Source organism: Megascapheus bottae, chromosome 13, assembly GCF_031878675.1.
Source record: "Megascapheus bottae isolate mThoBot1 chromosome 13, mThoBot2.hap1, whole genome shotgun sequence".
Taxonomy (NCBI): domain Eukaryota; kingdom Metazoa; phylum Chordata; class Mammalia; order Rodentia; family Geomyidae; genus Megascapheus; species Megascapheus bottae.
In genome coordinates, this window is record NC_143521.1 from 56,825,454 (window position 1) to 56,843,983 (window position 18,530).

Consider the following 18,530-nt stretch of genomic DNA (forward strand, 5'->3'; position numbering starts at 1 on the left):
AACACAGTTCTGGAAAAGCCAGGTTCCCAAGGAGTCAACTAACCTTACTAAGAGATTTACTAAGTGGTAAATCTTAAAGCTTCCTCCATACACACACCCCTTTGTCACCAACTGTTGGGAGTGACAGCTAACTACACTAGTCAAGAGCATGGCTGAGGCAGGCCATTCCCCTCCGCTCCCATCCTCCCTCAGAGCACTCCAAGTGCTGGACCGTAAGCAGCCTTGGGCGCTGCGATCACACCACCCATCTTCTGGGGGCCGGTGGGAAGGGGCACTGAGCCAACCAGGGGTGTCAATAGAAACCTCCAGAAAGCGCCCAACATGTCCTGACTGACCACTCCTGGGCCCACGCCCTGAACAATCACACACACACACACACACACACACACAATCTCTGCTATCATGTGGTTCAAAGGGTTGCTTTTCAGTCTGATCAAAGGGAGAATTACTTTTGCACTTGTCATATACATTTTATAATTTGACAATATATTTCATTTTTCCATAAAAGTTCTAACAAAAATATACTTTTTCCTTAACTTAAAAATACAGTTCAGAAAGTAAAATTTGAGTTATCATTCACAAAGAGTAGTGAAAGAAGAATCCAGTGTCACACGGACATCTCATTCCATGAGCTTGACTTTGTCCTTTATCAACTTGAAGGTGGGGTTCTTGCTGATTTTCTTGTTGAAGATGACCAGGAGTTCCTCCTCGGATCTGTGGTGATCATTCATCACCGTGTGATACTGAGCTAAAACCTTCACAAACAGAAGCCAGTGTCAAGAAAGCAAACTGTCCTGGAAAGAGACCTTACAAGAGGTTCTTTCTGTGTCCACATTGGGCAGCAGTGCAGTAAAAGCAGGCCAGGTGCTGGTCACCCACAGAGGGCTAAGACACTGCTCTAGAATCTGCAAGAGAGCAAGTGTCTAGAACCATCATCTTCAAGCCCAAACCTTAGAGAGAGCTGCCCTGCCTAGACCCAGTTCTAGCTCCAACCCCTGAAGGGCTTAGACAGCAGCCTGAAAACCACTAACAGAGGAGGGAGTGTCTGCCACCTCTCTTCCATAGTATCTTAGTGTACATTTAAGGTTAATTCCAGCCTACCCTAGGTTAGTTCATGCACCATACCTTTTTCTTTAGCTTTTTGACCGACAGTTGGTTGTCAGAGGCCTGCCTCAGAACCGCCTTAATCGTTCCCTTCCAGTTGAATTTACCTACAATGTGAAGAACACACAAGACGCAGCTTTGTTGTATCATTAGAAAGGGAAAGGGACAATCTGTATATTTGTTTGCATTCTGGGACATGACCTGGTCCTCTTGTACACACGATGCCAAAGCACCACGAGGCCATTCATGCATCTGTCCAACCCCAGGAACCCGGAGGGTACATGGGCCCCTCCTGTGTACCCGTTCCCACAGGTGACAGACCCATGACATGCTCTTGTGTCTGATGTACTGGACACCCACTAAGATGGGGGCTGCTGGAGCACAGCAAGGAAGAGGAGGTGAAGCAGCTGGGCCCTGACCAAGGCGCTACGACAGGAGCAATCACACAAGTCATGCACCCAGGGTCAGCGGGGAAGCAGGAGAGGACACAGAGTGGATACCATGCAGCAAACCTAGGAGGAGGCCGGGGACACTGGTGGCCAGATAGCTCTACACAAGGAGACACCATGAATGGGCCAGAAGTGCAGAGGGCAGCAGCCATGAGTGCCAGAAGCTGTGCACGATGCGAGGCAGGACAAGAGAAGCTACTGGGGAGAGGGGGTGGAAAGCAATGTCTTAGAAAGCCACCCTGGGCTCGTCTAAAATCCCAGCAGCAACACAGTGCGACACGCCAGACCTGCAACGTCTTCAAGAAAACCCATCGTTAATGGGTACCCCTGGGAAGGGATGGAACCTTTAAGAGTGCCCCGACCTTCAAGGGGATGAGGGGACCCGGTCGCTTCTTCTTTTCTCTTCTGGCCTCGGACTGGAACCCCTGAAACCGTGAGCCAAAATAAATTTCTCTTTTATGGAGGGTGGGAGTGTCATTCCTGAGGCTTTAACTCAGGACAGGAAGCTGTCCCGGAGCTTTTGTGCTCAAGGCCAGCTCTCTAACCACTTGAATCACAGCTCCAATTCTGGCTTGTTGGTGGTTAATTGCAGATAAGAGTCTCACAGACTTCCCTGCCCAGGCTGGCTTTGAACCATGATCCTCGGATCTCAATCTCTTGAGTAGCTACAATTACAGGTTTGAGCCATAGGCACCCAGAAAGCATCTCTCCTTTCAACTGACGACCCAGGCATCTGTTCCATAATGGAATGTTAACACAGATTCCAACCCAGCCCAAAGTCAAAGGGACCAGACCCAGCAGTGCTTACTCACTTACCCCACAGCACGGATGCGACTTTTAAAATGCTCTACCATGCTGCTGGAGGCAGGATGCTGCCAGAAGTGTCCAGCCATCTCCCCAGGGGGCTCTCCTGGCCCTTCCCCTACTCAAAAGCCGGAAGACACACCTTTCCCAGGAGCCTCCAGGGCCTCCACTTCTCCATCGTCAGCCTGTTCTGGAAGCTTCATTTTCTTCTTAGGGTCTGCTTCAGCTGTTGGGAAGATTAAGAACAAAGCTGCTGTATCGTGGCCATTATCAAGAGCTGTCCTGGCGCTCCACGCCCTCCAGGTGTGCTTCTCCTGGCTCAGCACCGTGGGGTGAGGTCACCTGCTCGGGCGATGCCGGAGCGCAGGCGGCCCGGAGGCTGTGGCAGACCCCACGCCACAGCCTGACCACTTGGGAAATGAGGACCCAGCACACCAGCTGGCCACCTACTTTCTGTAGGCCTCCGCTTCCTTTTTCCCGCCACTGCCTTCGCCTCTTCTTTGCTGGCATCCTCCCCAGGAGCCCTGGCTCGGGTGGCGCCCTGCGCTGCACACTGGCCCTTCTTCTTCTTCTTGACTTTCTTCCCGGCCAGGCCGTTGGCTATGGAAGCCGCCTCCGCCTCCGCCTCCACCTCTGCCTCCAGTCCCTGTTTGCGCTTCTTAGGCTTCTGGCCACTCACGTTTTCTTGGCATTTTTCTAGTTTCAGTTCTTTCTTTTCCCTTTTTCTATTCTTCTGCCGTTCTTCCTTTCTTTCTCTTTTATTCTTTTTTACTTCTGCTTGCTCCTCTGTGGGGCCATTTGCCTTTGAGGACAGAACCTTGGTGGAGACTTCAACCTTGGTGGAAACTTCAGCCTGCGGCTTCTCTACTTGGTTGGGTGGCTGCCGATCCAGCTCCTTATCAGGCAGAACCAAGACACACACATGTAAAGAGCAGAGCTAACTGCACAGACATTGATACCCACATTATTCATGTACATGCAGAATAAACTGCTCAAGATGAGTGGTCTTATAACCTCTCATTTTATGCCGGTGGCCTTTTTCTTTTCTTTTCTTTTTTTTTTGCCAGTCCTGGGGACTGAACTCAGGGCCTGAGCACTGTCCTTGGGCTTTCCTCAAGGTTAATACTCTACCATTTGAGCCACAGCACCACTTCTGGCTTTTCTATATATGTGGTATGGCAGAATCCAACCCAGGTCTTCATGCATGCTCGGCAAGCACTCTACCACTAGGCCAAACTCCTGGCCCCATCAGTGGCCTTTTAACAGCTAAGGTACAGCAATTAAATATAAGATAGGCAAAATGCCCACACTCTACCATGCACTGAATAGATTATTTTCATTGCACAGAGAACAAAAGAATGAAGCATGAGGTCATGGAATTCCTGCTCATAATTCAGCTTATTTAAATTTACAAAAAAAAAAAAAAAAGGAGCACTTAAGTATGGTAGAAGTCACCAGGTTAGGAATCCACAGACCCGGGTTCAAGTACCAGTTCTGCCCATCTGGAACTACGTAGGTGAGTCAGCACACATTATCTACTCTGATTCTATTTCCTCATCTATAAAACGGAGGCAAACCTAACTACCTCACATAGATGATTCTGAGTAAGAAGAGAGAAGACAGAGACAGGTCATGAGCCACTCAACAAGCCAGCCCAAGGCATGGGATGCTTGGCTCATTCAGGTACTAGACAAGATACTGTTACTGTCCTATCTTCAGGTGAGATGGTCACTGTAAATGGACCGTCAGGGACACCTGTGCAGGTAATGAACCTGCTGTGGTGTGGCTGCTCCTCAGAGTAAGGTGCTAGAGACCTGGTCCCTAGTATGGAGGTGTTGAGCCCTCAAGGGGTGACTTCCTGGGAGAAGGTCAAGTCACTGGTGTTGCCCTTGGTGAGCTAGCTCTTGTGTGCTCATTGCACAAAGCCCCTGACTCTTCCTGGCTTCCTATGTTACGGCATCTTTACTTCCTCGAGGGTTCCCACCTCAAGTCATCTGCTACGCTGTGATTCAGCCAGGGAGACCCTCATGACACTCCACAGTTGGGGCTGCCCAAACTAAACCTATTTTCTATATGAAGTGCACAGCCTCAGGTACAGCAAGCCGCAGAACACATAACACCACAGAAAACTAAGTATGTGCTCTGGGATAAAACAGACTTTCCACCTATGACCCATTTAAAATGAGCACACGGACCCCACGTGAAAAGGGGTCCTGTTCCTTGCAGTACTCTCTAAGCCCTGGTCTCAAGAGATGAGCTGGGCCCTGCACCTGCAGAGGAAGCAGAAGAAGCAGGCATCTGCAGTCCTGCATTCCCATCTTGCTCCATTCACCACACAGATGACACAGCACAGCTCGCCTCTCCTCCTCTGAAGGGAAGATAAATGATTTCCCCCTAGGGGTTCACAGACATAAAACTGGCAGGCCCCTGAGGGAAAGAGGCCAAGAACAAATCTAGAAAAGATTTAGGAGGAAGACTTAAAGACAGTGAAGTTTCTTTCTTCTGGTACAGAATTGTTAGGATGTTATCAGCTTCCTGGTACTGTAATGATAAAGTTCCATTTTAAACCCCACATTCTACATAAACTTGGGAGCAAATAGCTCCCAAGAAAGTCTTACTAGAATAAGACCAGTCAGAACCTCACTGTGTTTTGAAACTATTGATAAAACTTTAAAAATGTAATTCAATTAGTGGGGAAAAGTTGAAAATTAATAATGTCTTTAAAAGATATCAAACCAAGACCTTCTGCATGAATGCTCCAACTCTGGGATCATACACCATGAATTATTTTCACTAATATTTTCACAGTCATGGTAACGGCTTGGTGTCCCCAAACCATGGGTATGCTCGGCATGCCACCGAGGACCTTTGTGAAAGGGTTCCTCAGCCTGTTTGCCTTTCCTTTCCAAGTTATTTGATATTTTTGCTTGGGATCTGACCCAGACAAAGCCCCCAGTGAGAGAATAGAGCAATGGTACAGCAGTGATTTGCACTAGGCCTGTTCCTGCTCACTGCAGCTCCTGCCTGACTTCTAAATCCACCACGACTTAGCTCATACTGTTACCCAAGTCTATAGTTAAAAATGTCTACACAGGGCCGGGAGTTTGGCCTAGTGGTTAAAGTGCTTGCCTAGCATGCATGAAGACCCGGGTTCAATTCCTCGGTACCACATACATAGAAAAAAGCTGGAAGTGGTGCTGAGGCTCAAGTGGTAGAGCTCTAGCCTTGAGAAAATTCCAAGGACAGTGCTCAGGCCCTGAGCTCAAGCCCAGGACTGGCAAGAAAAAAAAAAATGTCTACATAATAAGGAATTCTTTTCTGTACTGAGTCTAGTTTGTTTCTTCTCATAAAGGTACAAAGAGGCCTTTCTCTGAGAAATAAGGCTATCTTGATCTTCAGATACACTCCATTTTATCATTGCTAATTACTTTTGCTACCTCACAAATCTAAAACCAGATCTAAAGCCCAGTGCTGGTGACTCATGCCTGTATCCTAGCTACTCAAGAGGTTAAGCTGTGAGGATTATGGTTCAAAGCCAGCCTAAGCAAGCAGGTCTGTGAAAATCTTATCTCCAATTAACCACCAAGAAAGCTGAAAAGCTCAAAGTGGAGCGGTGACTCAAATGATAAGAGTACCAGTCGAGCAAAAAAATCAAAAGCCTAAAGACAGAGCCTAGGGCCCTACAACATCACTAAAATAAATACTTACACTTATACTACTGGAAGCTTCAGAGAAGATATTCCACACCTGCTCCAGGACAGATTCATTATGAATTTTTAAACTGTTCTTCATCCAATTCTGTAAGGAGCAAAAAGAAAAGCACTTACCCCATTTGACAAGCACACACAAGCTTAGTCACTGATGGACCACCACCCCTGAGCCTGGCAAGTCAATTAAATCCGTACCTGAAACTTTGCTTTTTTTCTAGGAACATTGTCAAAAGCACTGATTTGCTCTAAAAGTTCTCTCACTTTGGGGGTGACATTGGGTTTCTTTATTAATTCATTAATTTTCTACGAAAAAAAAGATTAACAACGGATTAATTTCACGAAAGCTAAATTTTTGCACAATTAAAGTGGTGTCTATGGTCTAAGTCCAAATTCTGTATTTATGTCTATGCTTACAAATATATAGATTTTCTTCTTTTTCTTTAACTTTCTATGCTGGTACCAGAGTATGAACTCAGGGCATGGTGCTCTTGCTTGGCTTGCTCTCGCAAATCTGGCACTTTACCACCTAAGCCATACCTCCAACCTGGCCTTTTGCTGGTTATTTTAAAGTGAAGATTTTTCTGCCTGGGCTGGCTGCCTCCAACTCCTAGCCTCCTGAGTAGTCAGGATTACAGGTCCCTGGCTAGAAATATATACATTAACTCCTCCTCCCTCCCCCCCCAGTCCTGGGGCTTGAACTCAGGATCTGTGCACTGTCTCTTGAGCTTCTTTTTGCCACAGTGCCACTTTCAGCCTTTTCAGTTTATGTGGTACTGAGGAATCAAATCCAGGGCTTCCTGAATGCTAAGCAAACACCATACCACTAAGCCACATTCCCAGTCTGTGTACATTAACTTTTATTAGGGTCCTAGCCAGAGCAGTTTGGCAGGAAAAATAAAGCTTTCTTAGTTGGAAAGAAGAGATTTTCATTCATTGGTAACTTGCATATCCAATTGTGGTTGTATGCGTATAAAATCTTAAAAGAGTCCACACAATTTTTTTCTAAGAAAAATTGTTAGAAAATGGTTACAACCAGTATAACAATCAGCAGAGGAAAATAGACAGCACACGAGAGACCTTTTTCCAGTCCTCTGCAGTCTGGGGGAAACCCAGCAAACATTCACATCATTCTCCTGTGGCTGCTTGATTCTGGGATTCTGGTTGCTTCCTTCTGTGTACTTCCTGCATTATTATGATTTCAGAAAACACGAGATGTAGAAGAGCAGAGTGCTGGAATGAAATGGCCAAGGCCATGCCAGCCTCCAGGGAAGAAGCTGCTGGTTCAAAACCAAGCCAGTCTCCTCCTCTGTAAACGTCAGTTCAGGCTTCGCAAGTTGTCACAACTGCTCACGGCTGCCTTTGTACCACTAAAGCAGCCAAAGACCACACATAAACCAGTGGGAAGGGCTGTGTTCCAGTGAAACTTCACTTACAAGAATTGGCCTGTGGGCTCTGGTGTGTCCCACGTCTGCTTAAGAGGACTCCGTTGAGAGCAGATGGAGAAGATGACAGCAGAGGAGCCTAAGGATGCCCTCTAGTGGTCTGAGAACCCCAGAGAGGGGGACTGTGGGAAGAGGATAATGTTTGCGAGCATGCACAGCACTGAGCAGATATCAGGTCCGTTATAAATGGAGCTGCACTACTGCGGGGATCACTCAACTCAGGGAGGAGCTGTTACTTTCAACCCAGGGGCTTCCTTCAGCGTTCTGTCCTGCAGAGGAGGGTCAGCAGCATTCTAGAAGCTATACCTCTCAGTCCCATCAGGATTTCATTGCTTTTGTCATTTATGTTTCACATGTTCTCATTTTAGGCAGAAAACGCTTTATTTTGAGAGTGTCCATTTTGTCTGACTCTGAGGACGTGTATGATAAATGGTTTGTGCTGTAAAGTCACATTATGATTAGGAGAGAAAGATTAGAAAGGTTACATTTGGCTCTGAAAAGGTAGTGAGAATTCTCAACTATTTTTGAGACAAATCTGTCAACACGGAGATCAAGGACGAAAGGCGTAGCAATTGTATTAGTAGTGTGAAAATAGAGACAATTCTCATGAAGGCCTAGATTGCACTAGGTCTATCCCAAGCTATGATGCTTCTGGAACCAGCATGCGTTGGCAACCCACTGATCTCAAGGGTGTCAGAGCAGCACAGGACAGGTCAGGAGGGTGTTACCTGGATCCAGGCCTGTTGCTTCACATCCCCTTTGTGGGCCTTCCCCTCGTAGCCCTTGCCTCCATACTTCTGGTCTTCACTGATGCACTTCACGTGGCTTTTATAGTCATCGCCCCTGAAAGTGGTTCAGAGTCTCACAATTAAATTGGAGCCAAGGGTGGGGGCTCTCCTAGGGGTGCTCCCCCATCTGCCCACTGCACAAACACCCTGGTTCCTTGATTACTTCCTGGTTAGGCTCATCTCCTCTGTGGTGGGCACATCTTAGTCCTGCGGTAACAAAAACCGCCCCAAAGCCTTAGACCTGGCCCTGGCCACAGGGGCAAGTGTCACTGCACGATCACATGTGGATAAAGCTCTTTTAAAGACTCACACCCATTTTACCTGACTCTTCCATTTTATTTATTTATTTTACATTATTCTTAGCTTAGCAGCATCAAGGCTTCCAGAACTGTAGTGGCTCCCACTGAGGCCTGGTTCTCCACAGTGGCTCTGCCTAAATGTACAGAACTTACCAGAAATCTTTACCACAGTCAATACAAGAAAGGCACTCGCAGTTTCTGCACACAGACACGTGCTTTTCCACTTGTATTTTCTTTATTGATTCACCACATGCATTGCACGTGAAAAATACCATTTTTATCTATATGACTAGATATTCTCAATCCAAGAGAGGTTTTAACTCTTGTCCTGGAAGAAAAAAAAAAAAGAGAAATGAAACTTCTATTCCCGTAACGACTCAACTAACTTTTCAACCATAACTTCACAGGAAAATAACAGATTTAAAGTGAACCCACCACCAAATACAATCATCCCAGTAAGTAAAGTATCACTGGTACCACTCTGGTGTGTGCTGAGCCGGTGCAGCACTATTTAACGAGCTTTACTGGGTCAGTTTATGTAGTCCTCGAGATGGCTCTATAAGCTGAGGAATGTCACTGTTCAAATTCTACTCGAGGACACGGAGGTCCAAAGACACTAACCTGGCCCAGGACACACAGTCACACAATCAGGCTTTACACGTGGCAGACTGGCAGTACAGAAAAACTGGGTTACTGGTGTTATGGGTAAGTCTGCCTTTCCCTAATACCCTCAAGCTCTTCCCTGATCCATCCCTACAATTGCCATTAAATATATATATATATATATATATATATATATATATATATATATATACACATTAGGGGAGGGAAAGGGGAGAAATACATGGGTAACAATGTTCGAGAAGAAATGTACTCACTACCTTACATATGTAACTGTAACCCCTGACAAGAAGTTAACATTTAAGAAATACACAAAGTCAAGTCTGCAAAAGGCATCATCACAAGTTAGGTGTGCACTTGAAAGACTTCAGGTCCCCAACACAAGGGCACAAGTGAGGGAGTGCAGGGTGGCCGAGAGGCCTCACACAGGTCGAGTACAGGCATGTGCATGGACATTCCTGTAGGGTGGCTGGTACCACAGGTGTTAAGTGATGACTCCCAGATGCAAGGTCTCCTCCTCAAGGCTTGTACCCAGCCACAGAGTACTGGGTACTGCAGGGCTCCAGCCCTAGAAGTGCAGGCTGTTGAATAGGCCTGACATCAAATGTGTCATTATATAAGCACTTAAAATCTTATCTGTGTGCGTGCTCTGTCACAAATATTACAGAAGTCCCCATGACTATCTATGCTTCCATAATCATCCATCACAAGTCTCATAGGAAAAATACTGAGAACTATTCAAATCAGAATTGTCCTCACTATGAGACTCAGAGTGAGGGTCAAGTACTCTTCCACATAAATTCCTTGTTGACCTCATTCAAAGGAGCTACCCCTGTTATAATCTCCAGGCCACTGCTGCTAAGCTCACTGCGGAGCCCAGCCCACTCAACCTTGAATGGAAATGTACAGGCGCATCCTGTCTAGCTGTCCAGCATGTATGGAAACCCAGCTGGCCACCCGTGGACACCAGCTCACCTTCCACACCAGGGTAGGTTAGGAAGGAAACTCATGAGGTCAGCTGCAGCTGGCACCACCAGAGGAAAGCACGCAGGACGAGCCTGGGAAGGGTAGTCATCTGCTTGCTGGAGATGGTGACAGGCACAGCTCAAAGGCAGGACCACACTCCCACAAACACAGTCTCCCATTCTTGGCAAAGCAAAGCAGAAGGGTCCAGCAAATGGAAGAATGGAAGAAAATCAAATGACTGCAGATGGATACACAGTGTAGAAGCAGCTGTGACAAGACAAATGACCTGCCCCAAAAGCTCTTTTTGTGTGCTGGTACTGGCGCTTGAACTCAGGCCTTTACTTAGTTCATTCACTCAATGTGCCCTACCACTTAAGCCACAGCTCTGCTTCCAGCTTTTTGCTGGTTAATTGGAGATAGGAGTCTTGGGAACTTCTTATTGACTTCAGATTATGAACCTTAGCCTCCTGAGAAGCTACGATTACAGGCATGAGCCACTGACATCTCACTAAAAAACTTAAAGCCTTTTATTTTTCTAGTAGATCACAAGCAAGGGTACAGTAAAGCCAGCAGCACAATCATGTTCAATGCAGCACAGCCAAGATTATCAGTTCAGATGCCTCTCAATGGACCGATGGATCAAGAAAATTATATATATATATACATATATATATATATGTATACACACACACACAAAATGGAATTTTACACTTCCATCAGAAAGAATGATAGTTGTACCATTCATCAGGAAAGGGAAAGTGGAAAGACTCGGATAAATAATACTAAGTGAAATAAGCCAGACCCAGAGAAGAATAAGTTGCGTAGTGTCCCTCATTTGTAGCAGCTAGAATTCACCTACACATCTATAAGTAAACATACTAGGTAGCATACAAGTAGTTACAAATGTATTAACAAATATGGTAGACTCAGGAGAATACAAATAATGTAATTCCTTACAAAGATAAAGTCAAAGCCCAACAAAATAGGCACTAGGACACAAGGACTTGCAAGAAAGGGGATAGGATCAAGGAAAGAGAGGCAGATGAAGGAGAGAAAGGTGAGGGATATAATTTTGTACATGCCACAAAATTAATAGAAGTAAAGGAAGGAGTAGGTTGAAGGGACAAGAGAATGTTGAAAGGGGTGACAGGGACTCAAAATGCATTCCACCTGGGCTACCGAGGACCACTCTGTCCTGTTCAAGGGGAGAAGGGTAGATAGATAGAAAGGCTTCAGCAGACCTTAAGATCCAACTGGAGGGCCATCCCTCCCTCCATTCTCCATCCACAGGGCCATGTGCAGTGGAAGTGCTGTCAAGAATTAGAGGCCTGCGGGAAAACAGGGAAGTAAAATGCAAGAACAAAAAGAAGCAAGGGATGTGGACAGAAAAGCACAGTATACTTGCCAACTCTGGGGATGGGAGTAGGCCACATGTCTACCCGAAAAACCTTTCAGCCATTTACGCTGGTCTCGCGTCTGTATATTGAGGCAGGCGGGACAGCCTCTTTCTGTGTGTTGTAGGATGAAATGCAGCAGTGCTTCTCTTGCCTGGCTAATGAGATCACACCTATTAGGAGCTTAGTCTTGAGGACACCTCACTCAAGCCCTCACCCTAACGAATGTTCATCATTCCACAATACGTGCTCTCTTATGAGGGTGCAGGGAATGACAAGCTCAGAACCATCAACAACCCAACTGCAGGTGTGCAGACCCTGTCCTAGTCCAGGCTTACCACCAGCTTTGAAAGGATCCTGTGCAAAGCAACAATGCAAACATGGCTCCAGGAAACAAGCAACAATGTATCATTCAGATGACAGGAGAGAGATGAGAAGTCATCATTTCAGCTGCATTAACACTCAGTGTATCAAACACTAGGCTCAGAGGCTCAACTCTTATCCTTCCAGTGTAAAAAAGACAAGTTTCACAAAGCACCTAATACCAGACACTCCCTCTTCCTCGCCTCTCTTCCAGCAAATCCTAACAGTCATGGTAACTCTGGGTCTTCCTTTAGAGGGCTGGGGGCAGCTCAGCTCTCATGCAGTTCAGTGGACATTTTATTTACTGAGCACTATGTGTTTATCAGAGCTATGCCACCCAGACACACACAGACCTCATGCAAGCAGCTAGGTCCTCGTGGGCACTTCTGCCCAGGTTCCTGTCTACCCAGTGCCACCAAGAAAGGGCCTGAGTGCACAACAAAGCCACTTCACATTCATGACCCAGCCCCAGGAGAGTGGGGACCATACCACCACTGCCCACCTGAGACCTGCCCCACTGGCAGCAAGTGGCTGAGGCAGACAGTCCAGGCAATAGGCCCAGGTCCAGCTCTATCTCTAACCTTCCTACCTTCCTATTTGAGATCTTCATCCAAAGTTGTTGGGGGGGGGGGCATTCACATATTTGTAAATATATGTAAATATTTGAAATATCTCCAAAGCCAGCCCACACTGGTCAGCAGACCACCCATGTGACAGGCGTGACCACAGGGTTGAAGGCAGCATTGCTGAGTTGGAAGGCAGAAAGAGCTGCTAGCAAGACTGGAAACTTGCAAAGGACGCTGAGCATCCTGGTCTTCTCCTACCAAGGTGTGGGCCATGGCATGCTGGACTGGGTCTGGACCTGCCTCAGCCAATGCCAAAGATCCCCCAAAACCCAATGTCTTCAAGGTACCTTAATTTCTGCCATCCGTCAAACAGGCTTAATCTCCTCCTAAAAGCACTGCATGGAACACAGCAGAGCCCTCCCCAACTGCAGAAAGACTTGCCTGGGATGAGTCAGAGTCAAACAAATTTGCCTGTTCTCTCACCCTGTTCCCAGAACATCCCCAGTAAGTTTGCTTCAGGGATTAGAATTTAGAGTGAAGTTTAAATCTTCTTTTTGTACATGTTTTATTTTTTGCTTTCTAATAAAAATAGCATCCCTCCCCTTTTGATGGTAGCTGGGGTTTGAACTCAAGACCTCGGACTTGATAGGCAAGGTCTAGACCACTTGAGCCATACCTCCCCCCTTTTTGGCTTTAGTTTTTTTTTTTTGGTCAGTCCTGGGCTTGAGCTCAGGGTCTGAGCACTGTCCTTGGACTTTCTCAAGGCTAGAGCTCTACCACTTGAGCCTCAGCACCATTTCCGACTTTTTTCTATGTATGTGGTACCGAGGAATCACACCTGGGTCTTCATGCATGCTAGGCAAGTACTTTAACCACTAGGCCAAACTCCCGGCCCTTTAGTTTATTTTTCAGACAGGATCTTCTGGCTTTTTTGTTGTTTTGTTTTTGTTATTTATTTATTTATTTATTTATTGCCAGTCCTGGACTTGGGCTCAGGGCCTGAGCACTGTCCTTGGAGTTTCTCAAGGCTAGAGCTCTACCACTTGAGCCTCAGCACCACTTCCGGCTTTTTGCTATGTATGTGGGGTACCGAGGAATTGAACCTGGGTCTTCGTGCATGCTAGGCAAACACTCTACCACTAGGCCAAACTCCTGGCCCCTTATTATTATTATTATTATTATTATTATTTTTTTGCAGTTGGCTTGAACTTAGGGCCTGGGTTCTATTTTGCTCAAGGGCAGCACTCTACCACTTAGAGCCACGGCTCCACTTCTAGTTTTTGAGTTTTAAACTGGAGATAAAGAGTCTCAAGGGACTTTCCTGCCTTCCGCCGGGCAGGGCTGGTTTCCAATCATGATCCTCAGATTTCAGCCTCCTGAGTAGCTAGGATCACAGTTGTGAACCACCAGCATCCAGCAGACTTATTTTATTGTGGTTGGTTGTGGGGCTTGAACTCTGGGCTTGGGGGCTGTCCCTGAGCTCTTCAGCTCAAGGCTACCTACCACTCTACCTTACTGAGCCACAGTGCCACTTGGTTTGTTTCTTGTAAATTGGCTGGGACCACCAGCCTCCAACTGTGATCTTTCTACCTAAACCTCCCATATCCATAACAAAACTATGCTTTATTTGTTGCCATGAGGGTCTTGTTAAATTTTTTTTTTTTTTTTTAGCTAGCCTGGCCTGGAGTCCAGATCCCCTTTGATGTCTGTTGGGCTCCTGAGTAGTGAAGATTACAGGAGTGACACCATGCATGCCCAACCCTTTCCCTCATCTCCATTCCCCAGCGGCTCACCTTGAAAAGCGGACAACCACGCCAGTCCCAAAGCCCCACACGCATTCCGATTCAGCCCGAGTCACGGTGCTCTTTAAAACTTCAAAGTTTTCCCTCCTCTGTGCAATCCAAGGCCAGGCGCGCACGAGGCGGGCGGGGAGAGACTACAGACAGGCCTGGCTCCGAAGTGCAGACCAACACCAACCCTGCCCCACGCCTTGCACGTGGGTTCACGCATACCCGCTCTGCGGTGGGGGCCCCGGCCAGGTGTGGCATCCCCGGGGTGAGGACGGCGTCCCGGCACCGCGCCGGGCCTGGGGCCTGGCTCGGGGGGAGCCGGCTGTGCAGCAAAGTCAGGCCCCTCGGCCCCGGGGCCCCCTCGTGCTCCTGGAACCCTCCCCGGCTCCCCCCTCCCCAGGCTGGGCTCAGGGCCTCCCCCCCTTCCGACGAGGGAGGGGAGCCCCGCAAAGGGGTGGGGAGGGCGCGCCCTCGCCGGGTCTCCGGCCAGTGGGGCGCACACTGGATTCGATCGCCGCTCATCTGGTCTCGGGTAGGGACCGAGACGCTGCGAACAGCCTCGGACCCAAGCCCGAAGCCCGGTCCGCAGGGACCGACTGTCCGTCCGTCCATCCGTCCGGACACGGGCGCCAAGGCTGCGTCCACCTGTGCGCCCATGGCGCCCACCCGGACGGACCGCAGCCCTCGGCCTCCCCGTCTCCTGTCCCACCTCCCCGGAGCCCCGGGGCTGCGAGCAGCCGCCCCTCACCTCTCGCTTCTCAGCCGGGGCCACCAACGGCTTCCACCCGGCGCGGGGAACACGTGAAACCGCCGCCACCGCCGCCGCCGCCGGCCTCGGGACGCGCCGCGCAGAGATGAAGCCGGGGCAGTCTCGCGCGCCAGTGCGCAGCCGCGGCCACGCCCGGGGCGGAAGTGACGACACCGGAAGCCGTCCCCCGAGGGGGCGTGGCCCGGGTGGTGCCGCGGCCTGTGAGACCAGGCACTCCACGGGGGCCCCCGGCGAAGGCGCAGCAGCAGCGGCGGGGCGGGGAGCGGCGCGGCCTCCCGAGGTAAGGTGGCCGGCGGCCCTGGGGACCGAGGGCGGGTGGGGGCAGGCGCGGGTGGCGCGGCCTGGGTCGCCCGGAGCCGCCTTCGTCTGACGTGGGCTGCCGGCCGCGGCGGGAGTCGGCGCCCATTTGCCCGAGGCGGACACCCGAGGACCCCCTCGCGGCCTCCCGCCCCCTCCGGGCCCTGTCCCCACCGTGGGCGGCTTGATGCCCGGGTCACGTCGGAGGACGGGAGCTGCCGGAGACCACCGAGCGGGCCCACCTGGCTGGGCCTTCGTGCCGTCTAGGACCCTCCCGTGCCTCAGTGTCCCCACCCGTCCAACGGTCCCTGTGCTGTTGGGGACCTTGAAGGATTCCGTCAAGAGTGAGTGAGGGTAGGGGACTCCTCCAGTGCCTGCCACTTGGTAAGCGCGCAGTGAGCCTCACGAGGCCCCAGCTCGCTTGGTCAGTCACTGCCTTTGCTGGGTAGGTTGAAAGGTGTGAAGAGGGGAACTGTGAGAATGAACCTCGGGCTAGGGGGCCGGGGATGATGGGAGGGTGAGAGACAGGCATGCAAGAGCAGATAGGTTCCTCCAGCTGTTCTGACTGACATTTCAGTACGCAGCAGACCCGGTGGCTTTAGACAACAGAAATGCCTTTTCTTACATCTCCAGAGAGCGGAAGACCAAGATAAAAAAAAGAAGCCTGTACAGTTCACTTGCATCTGGAAACTGCCTCCTTCACTGCAAATGGCCTTCTTCCAGCCATACCTCTTCTTCTTTGCAGCTACACCACTGGGGTCTTTGTATCTCTTTTTTTTTTTTTTTTTTTGCCAGTCCTTGGTCTTGAACTCAGGGCTTGGGCACTGTTCGTGGGCTCTTGGGCTTTCTCAAGGACATTTCTGGCTTTTTTTTTTCTATGTAATGTGGTACTGAGGAATCCAACCCCGGTCTTCGTGCATGCTAGGCAAGCAGTCTACCACTAGGCCAAACTCCCGGCCCCTGTATCTCATTCTTTTGTCGATGTCATTCAGACTGGAATTGGATCTCATTTTATTCTAATTACCTCTTTAAAGGCCTGATCTCCTCACGGAGTCATATTCTGAAATGCTGAGGAGCACAGATGAGCATATATGAAGGAACTCACAAAGCTTTGCAACAAGAGTGACGGAATGGCCAAAAGGTTAAAAAGCAGTATGTTCCCAGTGTTTCAGTGCGCAGGGTACATTGGTGTGTCTCATTCTTGTTTGTGCTCACCCACATTTTCATTTGATCACCTTGAAAAGTCTGAAAGTATGAGTGGTACTGGCAGGAAGACGCTATGGGATGGCATAGCACGCAGGAATCTGCCTGTTTCTCCAGCTCCCCAAGTGATCCAGGATATTAGGATATTGTTCTCCAGGTTTACCTGGGATGCCGTGAATCTTTTTTCTTTTTTTTGTCTGTTGGTTGTGGAGCTTGAACTCTGGGTTTGGGTGCTGTCTCTGAGCTCTTCAGCTCAAAGCTATGGCCCTGTCCCTGGACTTGGGCATTGTCCCTGAGCTCTTCAGCTGAAGGCTATCACCCTACCCCTTGAGCCACAGTGCCACTTCCAGTTTTCTGGTGGTTAATTGAAGATAGGAGTCTCACGGACTTTAGTGTCCATCCAGAACTGGCTTTGAACCAGGATCCTTAGATCTCAGCCTCCTGAGTAGCTAGGATTACAGGTGTGAGCCACCGTGCCCCTCTGCTGTGAATCTCTGAGATAGGGTGGGGACAGTAGACAAAAGTCCTGCTAATTGTCAGTGTAGCTGAGGCTCCAGCCCACTATCCTAGACATATGTCTGAGGAGCCACAGGTAGTTCATTTTGGCTGGCGCATATGGTAATATGCCAGTCAGCTTTTTGTCACAAGACAAAGAATACCTGAAACAAGAGGAGAAAAGGTTGACTTTGGCTCCCTTCCAGTGGTTTCAGTTTATGGTTGACTCTATCCATCTCTTTGGGCCCGAGTTAAGGCTGAGACTGGTGGCAGTGGGAATGAGTAGCAGAGGAAGCTACTTATCTCATGACATCCAGGAAGCAGAGGGGGGGAGGGAAGAAGGGTGGGAAGGAAGGAGAGAGAAAAAAGAGAGAGGGAGGAAAGGATGAGGGGAGGGAAGACTCTTCAAGGGTATGCCTCCAAGGCCTTACTTTGTATATTTAAGCTCCACCCACAATTATCCACTTAGCTGTGATATCTGGGATGTCAGAGATGGATGTCAGAGACCCATGATCCAGTCATCTCCCAAGACCACTGTGAACAATGCAGCACAAGAGGCAAAGCCTTCTGTGTATCAATCTTTGAGGGGCACTTCATATCCAAACCTCATAACAGGAAATAACTAAAGAAAATGGTAGGAAGGAAGCAAGGGCCATGCAAAACATGTAGATTAGGGACTTGGGGCAGTACTCAAGTGGTAGAACGTTTGTCTAGTGAGAGGCCCAGGGTTCAGTCCAGGTTCTACTAAGCAGGAGAAGCTTAGGTTTGGGCTTAGTGATTTTTTTGGTATTGCTTGTGAACTGGTCATGTAGTCAGCCAAAACCAATAACAACGTTTAGTTTTTCAATGTAGCTGACTGACATTTTATTCCCCATAGTCTGTCCCAGTTTTGTTTTATTTCTTCCCATGGCTTCTTCCATAAACTGTCACCTTCTACACTGCATGTCAGAGCTCCTCCATGTGAGAGCTCTTCCTGTGTGCTCTCCCTGGGGCACACCCCTCTGTAAGGCCTCCTTTGGCCTTTGTCTGATTGTAGGAGTTCTTTTGACTTGAGGATTTCCTCCCCAAATAGGCTTCTAATTTTCTCCAGCTTCTCATTCACTGAGCTCTATGTAGTTGGTTACTAAGTAAAGCTTTGAGCTTAATTGATTTGCTTTTTTAGAACCTTATATATGTTTATATATGTGTATTCTTTTTAATTTGGCATCTTTTAAGTTGGCGTATTTCTAAATAGATCTCAGAAAATAATGTATACTGTCACGGTCATATTCTAGATTTGCTCATTTAAATTTTTTTTTTTTTTGCCAGTCCTGGGCTTGAGCTCAGGACCTGAGCACTGTCCTTGGACTTTCTCAAGGCTAGAGCTCTACCACTTGATCCTCAGCACCACTTCCGGCTTTTTTCTATGTATGTGCTACGGAGGAATTGAACCCAGGTCTTTGTACATGTTAGGCAAGCACTCTACCGCTA

General features: G+C 48.5%; 1 protein-coding gene across 3 annotated transcripts; it reads right to left on the minus strand.

Annotated features, from left to right (window-relative positions):
* Positions 1-478: 478 nt before the first annotated feature.
* On the minus strand, positions 479-15,157 carry Lyar (Ly1 antibody reactive). 3 transcript variants are annotated; one of them, XM_090343834.1, is made up of 10 exons: positions 15,045-15,157; positions 8,750-8,924; positions 8,238-8,352; positions 6,263-6,370; positions 6,066-6,155; positions 2,808-3,252; positions 2,500-2,583; positions 1,898-1,978; positions 1,126-1,211; positions 479-755 (listed from the first exon to the last, which is right to left on the minus strand). In XM_090343834.1, the coding sequence occupies exons 2-10, from the start codon at positions 8,869-8,871 to the stop codon at positions 621-623; spliced, it is 1,266 nt and encodes a 421-aa protein (XP_090199960.1). In that variant the 5' UTR covers positions 8,872-8,924; positions 15,045-15,157; the 3' UTR covers positions 479-620. The 3 variants fall into 3 exon arrangements, with proteins under 3 accessions (XP_090199960.1, XP_090199961.1, XP_090199962.1); XM_090343835.1 differs by having other exon boundaries at positions 1,916-1,978; positions 15,045-15,156; XM_090343836.1 differs by lacking the exon at positions 1,898-1,978 and having other exon boundaries at positions 15,045-15,156.
* Between the last annotated feature and the right edge of the window lie 3,373 nt (positions 15,158-18,530).